The sequence below is a fragment of the Hipposideros armiger genome, unplaced genomic scaffold, assembly GCF_001890085.2.
Source record: "Hipposideros armiger isolate ML-2016 unplaced genomic scaffold, ASM189008v1 scaffold_283, whole genome shotgun sequence".
Taxonomy (NCBI): domain Eukaryota; kingdom Metazoa; phylum Chordata; class Mammalia; order Chiroptera; family Hipposideridae; genus Hipposideros; species Hipposideros armiger.
Window position 1 is genome coordinate 2335668 of NW_017731633.1, and position 13247 is coordinate 2348914.

The window sequence follows — 13247 nt, forward strand, 5'->3', positions numbered from 1 at the left end:
ACACTCTGAAAATGCAGAAGTAGAGAAAGGAGTTACAGAGTCAAACAGACGAGTTAGATGGTTGGTAGCAAGAAAGCCATGGCACATACTGGAAGAGATATGAGATAGACCAAGCGGGGAGCCAGTGTCTATCTTGTTGCAATTTATTTATATCCTTATAACAACTACCTGTTCCACACACATCTTTCCCAAGACAGCTTACACTAAACCTTTGCTCTAATGAAAACTGCCCAAATGTCTTTTCTCCACACTTCAATTTGGACACCAGCAATGACATGCCTCACTTCTTACTACCACAGCAGTCACCTCCTGACAGCTCTAAGCTCTGAGAAAGGTTGACATTTCTCTTGAGAAAAACGGAACTGTCTCTCAGACATTTGGGGGCTGTCAATGTTCTACTTTTTCACCTGGATGGTGGTGTCAAAGGTGTGCATGAGTGCATATCTGAGCTGTGCATATATTTCCTACACCCTACTCTGCATATCTCGCAATTTTCACAGTGGGGGAGACAAAACTCCCCCCAATGCTTTTAAAAACATTTTACTGCTCAGGAAAAGGAAACAAAGACCCTTTCAAGTGTGTCTTTCACAGGACTGCTCAGTGGGTGTTGGAAAACTTTTTACATGTCTTCCCTGCCTTGAAATGAACCTCCTATTCCTCCAAGTCCTTCCAGAAAAACGGGGATCCCTTCAGGCATTGGTGATGGTCAGAGTAGCCACGGGGGTCTGGTCTCTCTAGGCTTCCTGTCAAGTCTCCTTCCAGGGCACAGACCCTGTCCATCCACTTCTCCCAGCAGGGCTAGAGCAGAGACAGGCAAGGAGATAGGCCATTTTAATGAATTTATTGGGGGGTGGAGCTCCAGAGCTCATCCTAGAATCAGCGACTGCTGCCTATGGTGTTCTTGATCCAGTCCAGGTAGAGGCAGAGGTTGGTGTAGATGCCAGGTCTCTGGGGCTGCCCACAAGGGTTTGATCCCCAGGATGTGATACCCTGGAGAACGCCACTACACACCAGTGGGCCCCCGGAATCGCCCTGGAGGGAGGAGTAGGAGAAGAGTTTCACCTAAGATGCCTTTCTGTACCCAGAATTTAGTACCAGTTCTGTACCATGATTGGTTCACTCTAGACTTAGGAATAAGACCATTGTCCCCTGGGACCAACAGTTTGTTAGGGTGAGAGAGATATTGAGAGAGGGGTGAGGCCTGTCATGTACAGAGACACAGACAGAATGTCTGAGGGAAATCCCAACCAATGAGAGAAGAGAATGTCATCAAGGGTCCAATCCAGAGAGAAGACGGGAGCCGGGGTGTCTCTTCCTTAATGGCCTCCCGGAAGAGATCATTGAATCCAGTTACCAAACAGGAGAAAGGAGTAGGGTTCTTGTGGAGACAGATAGACAGACACACAGACACAGACACACACACACACACACACACACACACGCACGCACGCACGCACACACGCACGCACGCACGCACAACAATGGCTCTGTGGGAAGAGACCAGTGTTTCTATGAACCATCCAGAGAGATTGGATTTCAGATTTCATGGCAGGACCACTGATGGAAATGACTACATTCCTGGCCAATGGGGAAGAAAGCATTGGCGCATTGTCTTCAGGGGCCAATAGGTGGTGAGGGGGTTGGGGCATCTATGAAGCGGAGAAAGTCAGGGAGAGCCCTGAGGACTGGAGTTGCAGCCAATGGGAAAGAGAGTGTTACATCTGTGGCGAATCCCAAGATTTGAGGATAAGGAGTCATTAGGGAGCACTGAAGTCAGTGGTGCCAGTTGGGAAGAGGGCATTGCTCCCCAAGGAACCAATCAGAGGAGAAGTCAGCTGTGCTAGGGAACCCAGTCAGGTACCAAACAAAAGTGGCTGACTGCCTGGTCAGTGGCAGAGTCAGCACAAATGTCAGGAGCTAACAGTGAGAAAGGGAGCAGGGAGGCTGCATACCCTCTAACCTCAGTCTCTTTTTTAGCTTCTTTCCCTCACTAAACCACTTCCTGCAGGCAAGGGTTCCCGGGTAAATGACTGACAATTCAATGCTCCTGATCCCTGTGCTGTGTGACCTGCAGGGAGAGTGTGGCCTTCTCTGAATCTTCTTCTCCCTCTGTAGAGATAGGGGTGACCTCTCTGAGTGCTAACCCTTTGGGGTCACCCCGTCGCCAAGCCTCCAGCTTCTACATGGGGTAAAAGAGGAGGGAAGAAAGAGGTTTCAGATTGGTTGCTTCAGAAGCTACTCACCTGGCATGAGTCAGCCCCAGTGCTGTCGCCTGCACAGATCATATCCTCTGAGACTTTCCCAGGGTAGGCATCCTCACACAGCTTCTGGGGAAGTATTTCTACTTCTGCACAGTTGAGAGTATCAGGAAAATCCTCTGCAGAGGGCAGCGGTTGTTAGTTCTCAGAGAAAGCAACCCTTCTCCTCCACCCCTGTCTGGGCCTCACTTCCCTTCTGTGCATCCATAGCTGCGTTTCCTGACACATTTTGCAGGGCACCTCATTTCTCACCACATTAAACAAAGCCCATGGCCCCTGCTGTTTCCTTTTCTCCACTTGAAGTGGGAACGTTGGCCCCTACTTTTTGTTTCTTGCCCTGAGTCATTTTCAAATTAAGGATTAGGGGACTGGAGGTGCCTGCTTGTGACACCTGTGACTCTCTCTCCCCAATCTTCCCACCCCCAGACCACCAGGTTCTCAATCTCAGCTAAATCCTACTTCTTCCAAATGTCACCTCCTCCTAGAAGTCTTCCCTGGCCATTCTAACAAAACACCACTCCTCTATCACTCCTTATCCTCTCACTCTCCATGATATTTCACGATAGCACTTTACATATCATTTGATACGTATTTGTTCATTGTCTATTTCCCCCACTTGAAATGCAGCTCCATAAGGATAAGGACTCATAAGGTACAGCACCTCCTTGCACCAGAAGCTCTGTGCTCACGTCTCATTTAATCTTCACAACAGCTTTGGGAAGGAGGGGTACCTTCATGCATTCCATCATCCACATCAACATTCAACAAGTATTTATTGAGCACTATCCTGAACATTAAGAACACACAATGAAGAAAACAAGTATAAGTTGAGCTCTTATGGAGCTTTCAAATCTATTGGTTGGCTAGCCCCATTTTGCAGACGGGGAAAGTGAGGCTGAGAGGTGGGGAGGGACTTGCTCAGAGAAAGGGGACAGGGCCATGGTTTACACAGGTCTGCCTGATCCATGAGCAGGTGGGTTTCCACGTCGTCCCACTGACTCCCTAGAAGCGAGAGTCAGACAGACAGGGACCTAAGTCCTGGTTTTGTTGCTTCCTAGTGAATCACATGGCCTCTCTGAGCTGAGCTCCAATGTCTTCACTGTGAAGCAGGGCGAGGGGCGACCTGGAATCCAGTGTCCTGAAGGGAGGAGCTCCATGGAGGTCCAGAGTTTTGGGTCCAGAATGAGGAGGGAGCTGGGGACCTAGACTTGGGTCCTGGAGAAAGAAGGGCCTGGACTCATGGGTCTGAGGGAGGAGGGGAGCTGGGGTCAGGGACCTTGGGTTCAAAAGGAAGAAGATGCTTAGAAGTCTGTTTTCTTGGACCACTGCAGATCCTGTGTATCTCCTCTGTTAATGAGACTACATAAAATCCTGTACAACAAAAGGTTTCATAATATGGCATTCTCCACCATAAAGGAGTGTTGCTTTCATTTATCCATTCATTCACCCATCCATATTTTTGAGCCCTCCTTAACAATATGTTAGTTTGCTTTCTTTCTGCACCACTTCTATTAATATTCTAGCCTTCAAGGTGTCTCACATGGGCCACTTGTGAATCTCAACCTCACAGTCACTTTCTCTTCTTTATCTCCTTCTAGGATTAAAGCTTTGCCAATGGCTTGGGGTTCACTGGGCCAACCAGCTCCTCCTCTCCCTCCCAGTACCTTGGGGACTAGTAACAGTGCCCCACCCCGAGATGGTGCACGTCTGGCCAACTTCAGGGCAGTGATCTGTCAGGTTGATGGGCTTCACTTCGGGTCTTAGGGATGCAGGATCACTTAGTCGAATGAGCATCAGATCATGGTTGTGGTCATCGCTGTTGTTGTTGTAGCAGGGGTGTGGAATGGACTGAACCACAGCCATTTCTTGTTCTGTCCCTTCGTTTGTCTGCAGGCTGTGATCTCCGAGGCGTACTGTGTACTTCCTGAAATTATGGGGGATAGTCAGAAACCCCAGCCCTTTCATATCCCAGAGTCCAGGCCCCCAGACCCCTCCTCCTTCAGATCCAGGAGTCCAGGCCCCTCAGTCTTCTCGCAGAGGCCCCGTCTCCAGCTTACTCTTTCCCGAGGTGAGGCCCCAGCCCTCTCTTTCCCCAGGCTCAGCCCATCTCTGCCCCAGGTATCCACTCACAGTGTTTTACAGTGGGCTGCCGTGAGGACCCAGTTGTCATCTATGAGGACACCCCCGCATAGCAGCTGGACGCCCTGGAACAAGGCCGTCTGCCAAGGCTGCGAATGGGCCTGGCACTCTTGGCCCCCCAGCACCTTGGGCTTCTGTGCCCTCCAGTGTCCTGCAGCTGAAGGGAGAGGGTTGGATCCCCACCCCTGGGGCAGTGTGGGAGGGAAGGTGGCAGGAAAACCACTGTGGGTTCAAAGGACACACCCCGCATTCTCTGCCTGCCTCCGCATGTGTCCACACACCCTCACATGTGGGGCTCCTGGCTTGTACTTGCCACCGCATGGATATCCACGACACTCATTGAAGTCCATGAGTCATCACACAGAGACACACACCCTGACTTGCACATGCTCCCGCTTGCGTCCACACACCCTTAACACTCCTGTGTGTATCTGCGCTTCTCAGCAAGCAGCCCCACAACCTTGGTGTGCTCATGCAAATTTGACACACGCCTACCTGCTGCCTGGAGTGCGATGCCTCCACTGGCCCTCAGGAAAGCAAGTCCACAGAAGCCCCCACAAGCGATTCCACGCTTCACATACCCCCGTACCCCACCACATGCACCCACATATTCACCATGGCATGCCCACAGGCTCACACATGACACCTCCTCACCTGTGCAGGTTTTCAACAGCAAGAGCAGGGACACCCAGGTCCATATTGTGGCAGGTGGTGAGCGTCCCATGGTGGGGTCTGGGGGAGAGAGAACGCGGGGCTGAGAGATGAGGAGGGAGGAGCCTGAAATTCTAGTGGGATCTTGAGATTGGGAAGGGAGCAGAGCATCTGAGCTGTTCTTCAGGGTCCTGCAGGAGGAAGTGGCTGGGACCCAGACTCTTGGGTCTGAAGATAGAGGGCGCTGAGGGCCTGGATTCTTCCATTCCCGGCAAGGAGGGAATTAGGGTCCCAGATACCTCCTGAGTTTTAAGGTAGAAGAGGTTCAGATTCCCGGGTCTTGAAGGAGGAAGGGGTCTGAGGGTGGAGTCCTAGGCCCGAAGTAGGAGGGGCCCCGAGGCCAGAGTCCGGGGGCGGGGTCAGCGACTGATGTGGACCCGGAGGAAGAGGCCCCAGTCCTTGAGCTTTCGGCTTGGTACGGGATTCTGGAACCTTTTAACTAGGAATCCCCGCCTCTTGCTCCGCCTCCTCCCGCTCCCGAGCTGGCAGAGCATCCCAGGGTCTGAATGAGGAGGGGCTGAGGGCCTGAAAGGAAAATCTTAGGAAGGAGAGGCTGGAATTGCGTGCTCCTGAGTCCTGGGAGAGGAGCTCAGTGCTGTAATTACTGGGTTTGAAACACAAAGGACGGGGGCCCCAGACATCTAGGTCTGAGGGAGGAAGGAATGGGGCCTGGACTCCTGGGTCTGAGGGAGGGGCTGGGGACCTGGACTGCTGGGTTGAGAAGTGGAGGAAGCTGGGATCCTAGACTCCTGGGTCTGACGTTGGAGGAGGCTGCTGAGAGTAACCCTGAATGAAAGAAAGACCAGTCTTGGTCCCCACATCTGAGGGCGGATCGGCCCGGTTCTCTCTCCTTTGAGAGGTCCGGGATCTGGGAAGGCAGGTTTGGGAGGCACCGTGACCTGGTTTCCCCCTTTTCTGGGGGCGACAGAACCAGCCCGAGCAGAACCCAGTATGCTTGATGCAATAGGGCTGATGGAGACAGACTTCAGGCAGGGCAGACTAAGGGATCAAGGGAAATTGTAACGCGGTGGCGGTTTCCTAGCTACCTGTTGCCCTTCCTCCATCCCACAAAGCAGGCAGAAGGAAGGCACGCTTCCGCGTGTTTATTGTAAAATCATCCATTGGATCTGAAGAGAGCGAGACCCTCCCCTCAACTTCCCCCCCAGACAGGTACGGTCAGGTTTCAAACACCAGGACTCGCCATGAGGGGCGGAGCCACACTGCATTCCAGTGGGGAAGAAGCCATCGCGCCCCGGACTTCACGGGGGCGGGATCTCTGGCGGAGGGGCGGGGCCACACAGGGCGGAGTCCAGAGAGGTAGTCTCATTGGCCAAAGTTCCGGACAAAACCACCAGGGGGTGCTGTTCCACCTGAGGTGGTACCAGTTCTTGGTGGCGTCATAGAAATCTGGCGACTTGGGTGGAGGTGCCTCCCTGCCCCATTCAGAAGAGGGTGGAGCCTAAATATCCAAAAGGCTTCTCCACGACAGCTAAGGCCAAGGCTGGAGACCATTGAGGCTGGAGACCTGCAGTTCCCCTCTTTCCCGTGTCCACCCTCCTTTCTTGGTCGTCCAAGGCATGAAGGCTTCAAGGCTGAGGGCTCAGTTGTTATCCATTGTCTTTCTGATCCAGTCCACGTAGTGGCATACGCTAGTATAGACAGCGGGGCGCCGAGGTCTGGAGCAGGGTTCTGCTCCCCCAGACACCACTCCTGCCAGGGTCCCGTGGCAAACCAGGGGGCCTCCAGAGTCACCCTGTGTGCGGGAAGAAAACAGAAGCTATTAGGCCGGTTTATTCACGACAGACCATTTCCTCCCTCCTAGGGACCCCTCATTTCTAACTCCCCCAACACCCAGAAGTCCAGGTCTCCAGGTCTCCTCCCTGAGACCCAGGAGTAAAAGCTCGTAGCCTCCACGTCTCCCCTGGATCTAGAATTCTGGGCCCCAGCACCCTCTTCTCCCAGGACTGACAGTCCGGACTTCTAGGCTCCTCCTCCTTTAGATCCAGGAATCCTGGCCCTCACCCTATCTTCCCCCAGGACCCAGGTGCCCCAGCTCCTTCCTTGCTTTGGTTCAGGAAGTCTGGGGCCCCAAGTCCCTTCTCTCCCAGGACCCAAGAATCCCAGCAGAGCACCCATCTTTCTCCCCCTCAGAGTAGCTCTCACCTGGCAGGAGCCCCGGCCACCCTCCCACAGGCCGGCACAGAGCATGCTTTTGGAGATGTGGCCTGGATATGCCCGATGGCAGAGTTTAGAATCCAGGATGCTAATGTTGGCACACTGCAGCGTGAGTGGGTACTGCACTGTAGAGGAAGGAGGTCATAGGAGATCAGTGGCTGTCCCCATCACACACAGCAGCACCCCCCACTTTTTTAAGGAGGATCCATGGAGCCACAGCATAAGGTTTCCCAAGGTAGAAACAAGAGATAGTGACAAAGAGAGAAAATCATAGTGTGAAAGAGAAACAGATGTATATGAAGAAGGGGAGAAGGGGGGAGAGAGAGAGACAGGATGCAGAGGGCCAAGAGACAAGAAGAGATACATATTTAATTCACACAGAAAAATGAGACCATGGAGGGAGACACAGACCTCTTAAGGGGAAAGAGATTCTCAGAGGAGGTCATGAAGAAATAGGGAGAAAGAAGTCCTGAGATATCCAGTGAGAAGGCAGCAGGTAAAGAGAAAGGGACATTTATAGGGAGATGGTTATTGATAGAAACAGAAATAAAGATTTAGAGATACTAGGTAGAGCTAGAAGGAGATACAACAGATAGCGATAGATATGGATACAGATATACATATAGCCATGTATTGGGTTGTCGGGAAAGTCATGACGGATTTTTGCAACGAAAAACAGAAAATAGACTTCATGACTTTTCCGACAACCCAATGTATAAGGTATGGATGCAAACTCCGATGCATCCAGCGGCTTGATGGGTAAATAGAAGTGGCTGGAGGGGACTATGCAGGGAGACAACAGCCAATGGGGTGAACTGTACTGGTCTTGTCTGCAGGGGGCCACTTCCACGGACTCTATCCAACAATGGTGGCTATTTTGGGAATGTAAGCCCAGTGTTGCCAGTTCTTCAAGTTTTTCAAGCAAATCTAGAAACTTGACTTAAGGTAAATCTCCCAGGTTTTAGATGCTGTCAGCTACAAATTCAGGCTTTCCCCCCCCCTCCCCCAAGCGATTCTGAAAAGCAGTACTAACGTGGGAAGCCAAATTTGGCTGACAGGTGGTTGATTTGTGACTCTGAGAGACCTAGGCCTTATTTCGATTCTAAGATGCATATATTTTCACATTTTAACATCCCTGAAATCAGAAAGTGTCTTCCAGTAAATGGTGCCACACGAGGATCAATGGGACCTTCTTTTGCCCCCATTCTCAGTGGGTTGTGAGATATGTGACACATCTTATAATTTATAGCATCTTAGATTTGATGGAATATGTAGGTGGGTGGATAGATAGAGAGAGAATAGAGATGAAAAGGCAGAGACAGAGAAAGAGGGAGGATTTAGGCCCTCCACATGAGACTTAGGGAATATGCCATGGGCAAGGCTGTACCCTTGGGGCTGGACACGGCCCCCCAGCCAGAGATGAGGCACTGGGTGCCTGGGGAGACGCAGGTCTGGCTGAGGTTGAGGGGCTGCACAGAAGGTCCCAGGTATGCCTGCCTGGGCAGGCGGATCAGCATGATGTCATCATTGTGGTCTTGGGCGCTGAGGTCTTTGTTGAACCCAGGGTGGGGGAAGAAGTCTGTGACCCGGAACAGCTGCTCTGGACCCTCCCATTTCCAGAGGTGGTGTTCCCCAAGGCGGACCCACAGATACCTGCTGGGACAGGCCTCATAGGTCAAGCTGAATGTCCACCAGGGTACTGTATGACTCTCCACGAGCCATGTATCCTCTTTTGGCCCCCATCATCTATGTGTGACCCAAGAGAGCTGTGTGATTTTAAGCAAAACACACACCCTCTCTGGGCCTCTGCTCTTTTTGCCTCTGCTTTTGTAGCTCTCCCCCAAAGGCTCACACCCTTTTCTAAGTCCATGCCAAATGAACCACCTTCTTACTTGCCCACTCGGAGCCTTGGTGGTGACCTGGGTCCTCTGGAGCCCTGTAGGCACATGGGGGCTCCACCTACAACACAACAACAGCCCCACCTGCTCCCACAGGTCTGGCAGCTTCTGTGGGGAGTGGCTCTGTGTGTGTTCCAGTGTGTATGAATGGAGGTGGATGGGATATGGAAAATTCCCCAAGCTGGGGGTTATCTGTGGCCTCAGGTTTTTCCTGTCTGTCATATCCCTTACCTGCCAATATATTTCTTCCTGAGGTCTAACCTCAAGCTCTCTCACTGCAGTTCTAGTCCACTTGTTCTGCTTTGGGCCCATGTCCTGGACAGCTGGGGACCTTTTGGGGGTCTACATGTCCACCCCTAACCCCCAGCCTCTGATTTCTCACATTAGAGACCAGAGAACTCAGGGTTTGAGGAGCATGAGGTGTTAATTCTATCTCTGTGCCTTTCTGTCACCTCTGCCTTGGCTCTGTGTCTGGGAAACCAGCCTTCCCAACCCCAACTAGACCCTACCCCTGAATCTCTTCTACTTCCCTATCTCTGCTTTTCTCCTTCTTTGTCTTTGGCTGAAACCTGAATACTGTTCTCCTAGCCTGATGTAAAGACCTGAGCTAAGGGGCCAGCCAAGTGGCTCAGTTGGTTAAGAGCTGGCTTAAGAGCCCGTGCTCTGAGCAACAGGGCCGCTGGTTCGATTCCCACATGGGCCAGTGACGCTGTGCCTGAGCTGAACTGTCGCTGAGCTGCCAACAGGTGTCAGGATGGCTCAGCTGTGTAACACCAAGATTGCCTGTTCGATGGTGGGCTATGCCCACCCGCAACTAAGACTGAACTTGGCACCTTGAGCTGAGCTGCCGCCTGGATGGCTCAGTGGGTAGAGCATGCGCTCTTAACAACAAGGCTGCTGGTTCAACTCCTGCATGGGATGGTGGCTACGCCCACCCACAACTAAGATTGAAAACAGCACCTTGAGCTTAGAGGCCACTAGCTGCTGACAGGAAGCCAGATGGCAACTGGTGACCTCCGCAACGAAGGTTGAAGAACAACAACTTGGCTGGTCCCCCTCCCCAATTCCCCAACACTGTTCCCCCCCGCCTAATTCTCCAATAAAATCTTTAAAGAAAAAAAAAAAAGACCTGAGCTAAAAGAGGCCCCATTGTGAAGCAATGCATAATGGGAAATTCCCACATATCATCATGTATAGCACCTGAGATTCATTCCTGGAGGAAAGAATATCAAAATAGAATGAACAGCCCCTTTCCAGACATATGTTGAAAGGATTTCTGCATCAGATAGGTTCTAGGATTCTATTAGAATGTTCAGAATCTAAGATTCTGGTACTCTAGGATTCTAATACCCTAGGAATCCACAATCCTAGAATTCTATGAGACTCGAGTTCTAGAATGTTATGAATCCAAGATTTCTCTGGATAAAAAAAATTCTAGGATTTTAAAATTATCTGAATTAAACCTATGACTTAAAAGAGCCTAAAATTCTAATATTCTGCGACAATAAGGCTAGAGTACCACCATTCTAGTATTCTATAAATCTATGATTTTGAAAAGTTAAGAATCTAGGATTCGAATAGTTTAAGACATTAGAATTCTTTGAATTAAAACTTTGGAGACTTTAAGAATTTGGAATGATAGCATTCTGGGATATTAAATCTACCAGATTCTAGACATTTGTGAATATAAGCTTCTAGAATTTTCCTGGTTCAAGATTCTAGAATTCTACAAAACACAGTATCCTAAGATACTGTGAATCAAAGATTCCAGGATTCTGAGCATGTATACTCAATGAACCTAGCCAGATTCTAGTACTGCGCTGTCCTGTACAACTATTAAGCACTTGAGATGTGGCTAGTCCAAGTTGAAATGTGTCATATGTGTAAAATACATGTCTAATTTCGAAGGCTTACACAAAAAAAGAGTAAACTATGTCATTCATAGATGTTTAAACATTGATTACAAGTTGAAATATTATTGTGAGTATATCAAGTTAAATCTGTTATTAAAATAAATTGTTCTCATTTCTTTTTTACCTTTTTGACATGTCTATTAGAATAGTTAAACTTACATATGTGGCTGGGGTTATAGTTCCATTGGACAGCACAGCTCTGCACTTCTAAGATTCTAGTAGTTTCTGAATCTATGGATTCTAGAATTCTCTGAGGTGAATGTAGAACCTTTTGGATCCAAGATTTTAGAAGTCTACGATTTTAGGTTTCTCTGGTTCAGAGCCTAGGATTCTAAGAGAGTAAATTTTAGATCTTGGATTCTTAGAGTCAGATTATTTAAAACTCTAGAATTAGGAGAGTCGACTCTTTGTAATTCTAAGAGTTTTGAACTTTTGGAAACTGAAATAGAGGCTCGGTCCTTCCTGCCTACATCTCCCTCCCTCCTCTACCAGAGGCCCTTGCCCCTCTCGCCCTTTTCTTAACCCCAATCCCCTCCCCAGAGTGGTCACTCACCGCTTGTGGCAGTGGGCAGCTGTGAGCAGCCATCGGTCACTGATGAGGGATGCCCCGCAGAAAAGGTGGGTGTGGTAGAAGAGGCCGGCCTGCCAAGGCTGCGAGTTAGGGTGGCATTCCTGAGCCCCGATGGCTCTGGTGTATGCCCAGCTGTTCCCTGGGGGCAGATGGGAGGCAGAGGGGTCAATGAAGAGTGTGGTGGGAGGGCTGGGGAGAGATGCTGAGATGCCCAGAGGGCAGGCACAGAAGTCTGGGGGTGCGAAGGGCAATGTGGAGGGGTGGCCGGGGCGATGGAAGGGCAGCGGATGGATGGCAGGAGCCTCACCTGCCAGGAGAGAAAGAACAACACAGATGAATCCCAGCTTCATGACCTCTGGGTGCCTGGGTCCTGGAGCCTGGCTCTGGCATCTGTGCTTCTTTATGGTAAGCCATGCCATCTCCTTCCTCCTCCCTGGGGCCACCCTGTGATTAATCCGGGTTGAGAAATGTCACAGAGGGAGGGAGAAGCCCTGAGGCTTTGACTGGAGGCACTAAGAAGGGAGGCAGTGCAGGGGGACCGACCCCCTGTCAAGATGAGCTAGCTGCCTGCTGGGTATAGGCTTGAATAAATGAGAAAGGGGGCTGGGATGTGGGGTCTCCAGAGAGGGGGAGCCCTCATTCTCCATGACCTCTGGATGCAGGATCTGGATACAGGGTATTCCATGACCCGGAGGAGGAAGAGTAAGAGGAGGAAGATCGCTAAGGTGGGGTCCTGGGGTAGAAGCAAGTTTATCTGGACTGAAGCTGTGGTGAGCTGGCACTGACCATGCACAAGAGAACCTCCCGGAAATCGCAAGAGGTGGGAGGAAGAACCAGGGCTCAGAGGAAAGAAGCCACGTAGGCAGACAGGATGGGAGTGAGGTGGGGGAAAAAGAAAGAAATTAGAGAGGGTGACAGAGACACAGAAAAATCCAGGAAGGGAGAGAGAGAGATGGGTGGGGGGAGGGAGGGAGAGAGAGAGAGAGAGAGAGAGAGCGCGAGAGAGGTTGATTCAGACCGAGAGACCGAGAGAGGCAGAGACCACAAAGATGTTAGAGGAATATGGACCCAACTGGATTAACCTACTCTTCTCATAACTTAATCCCTACTTCACATCCTCAGCACTGCAGACCCAGGTGCCCCATCTGCCTGAAACTAAGCACTTTCCCCTCTCTCTTAAAACCACAAGGCCTTGGCAAAGTCCTCAGAACATTTTCTTGTTTTTTTTTTCCTCACCCATTTCCTCCCCTCTGTTGTCCTTTCCATCACCCCATCCTCCTTGCCTCTCTCCATCCCTCCTCATCAGGTGGGCAGCCCTGGAAGGGCCAAACCTAGGTCTGACTAATTTATGTCCCCAAATCACCCAGTTCAGGCTGGGCTCATGGGAGGTTTCCAAAGACATTAATTAAATGAGTGAATATCTTTCTCAAGATCCTTCTTTTCCTGGTTAACTCCTACTCATCCTTCAAGACCCAACTTAAATGCCCCCTCCTTCAGGAAGCCTTCTCTGATTTCTCCAGGTAGAGTCCATCTTTCCCCCGCTGCGCACTCACTACCTCTTCCACTTGCCACAAGCCTGATT

The 13247-nt window shown here is 50.7% G+C and overlaps 2 protein-coding genes across 3 annotated transcripts; both read right to left on the reverse strand.

Moving 5' to 3' along the window:
• Nucleotides 1-854: 854 nt before the first annotated feature.
• KLK8 (kallikrein related peptidase 8) lies at nucleotides 855-5485 on the reverse strand. 2 transcript variants are annotated; one of them, XM_019658216.1, is made up of 6 exons: nucleotides 5348-5485; nucleotides 5052-5129; nucleotides 4389-4554; nucleotides 3923-4182; nucleotides 2244-2377; nucleotides 855-1032 (listed from the first exon to the last, which is right to left on the reverse strand). In XM_019658216.1, the coding sequence occupies exons 2-6, from the start codon at nucleotides 5119-5121 to the stop codon at nucleotides 877-879; spliced, it is 786 nt and encodes a 261-aa protein (XP_019513761.1). In that variant the 5' UTR covers nucleotides 5122-5129; nucleotides 5348-5485; the 3' UTR covers nucleotides 855-876. The 2 variants fall into 2 exon arrangements, with proteins under 2 accessions (XP_019513761.1, XP_019513762.1); XM_019658217.1 differs by having other exon boundaries at nucleotides 5052-5378.
• A 1223-nt stretch (nucleotides 5486-6708) lies between these two features.
• On the reverse strand, nucleotides 6709-12015 carry KLK9 (kallikrein related peptidase 9). Its single transcript, XM_019658220.1, has 5 exons — nucleotides 11973-12015; nucleotides 11648-11804; nucleotides 8671-8936; nucleotides 7272-7408; nucleotides 6709-6861 (listed from the first exon to the last, which is right to left on the reverse strand). The coding sequence occupies exons 1-5, from the start codon at nucleotides 12013-12015 to the stop codon at nucleotides 6709-6711; spliced, it is 756 nt and encodes a 251-aa protein (XP_019513765.1).
• Nucleotides 12016-13247: the final 1232 nt, after the last annotated feature.

Bases quoted from the DNA above. Each gene is read 5' to 3' on its own strand.
- KLK8 (XM_019658216.1), bottom strand. From the start codon at position 5,121: ATGGGACGCTCACCACCTGCCACAATATGGACCTGGGTGTCCCTGCTC. The intron at 4,183-4,388 runs GTGAGTGGATAC...CCATAATTTCAG, and splicing joins GCAGCCCACTGTAAAACACT to GAAGTACACAGTACGCCTCG. The intron at 2,378-3,922 runs GTACTGGGAGGG...TGCCCTCTGCAG, and splicing joins CACTGTTACTAGTCCCCAAG to AGGATTTTCCTGATACTCTC.
- KLK9 (XM_019658220.1), bottom strand. From the start codon at position 12,015: ATGAAGCTGGGATTCATCTGTGTTGTTCTTTCTCTCCTGGCAG. The intron at 8,937-11,647 runs GTGAGTGACCAC...CTGTCCCAGCAG, and splicing joins GCTGCCCACTGCCACAAGCG to GTATCTGTGGGTCCGCCTTG. The intron at 6,862-7,271 runs GTGAGAGCTACT...TCCCGCACACAG, and splicing joins GTGGCCGGGGCTCCTGCCAG to GGTGACTCTGGAGGCCCCCT.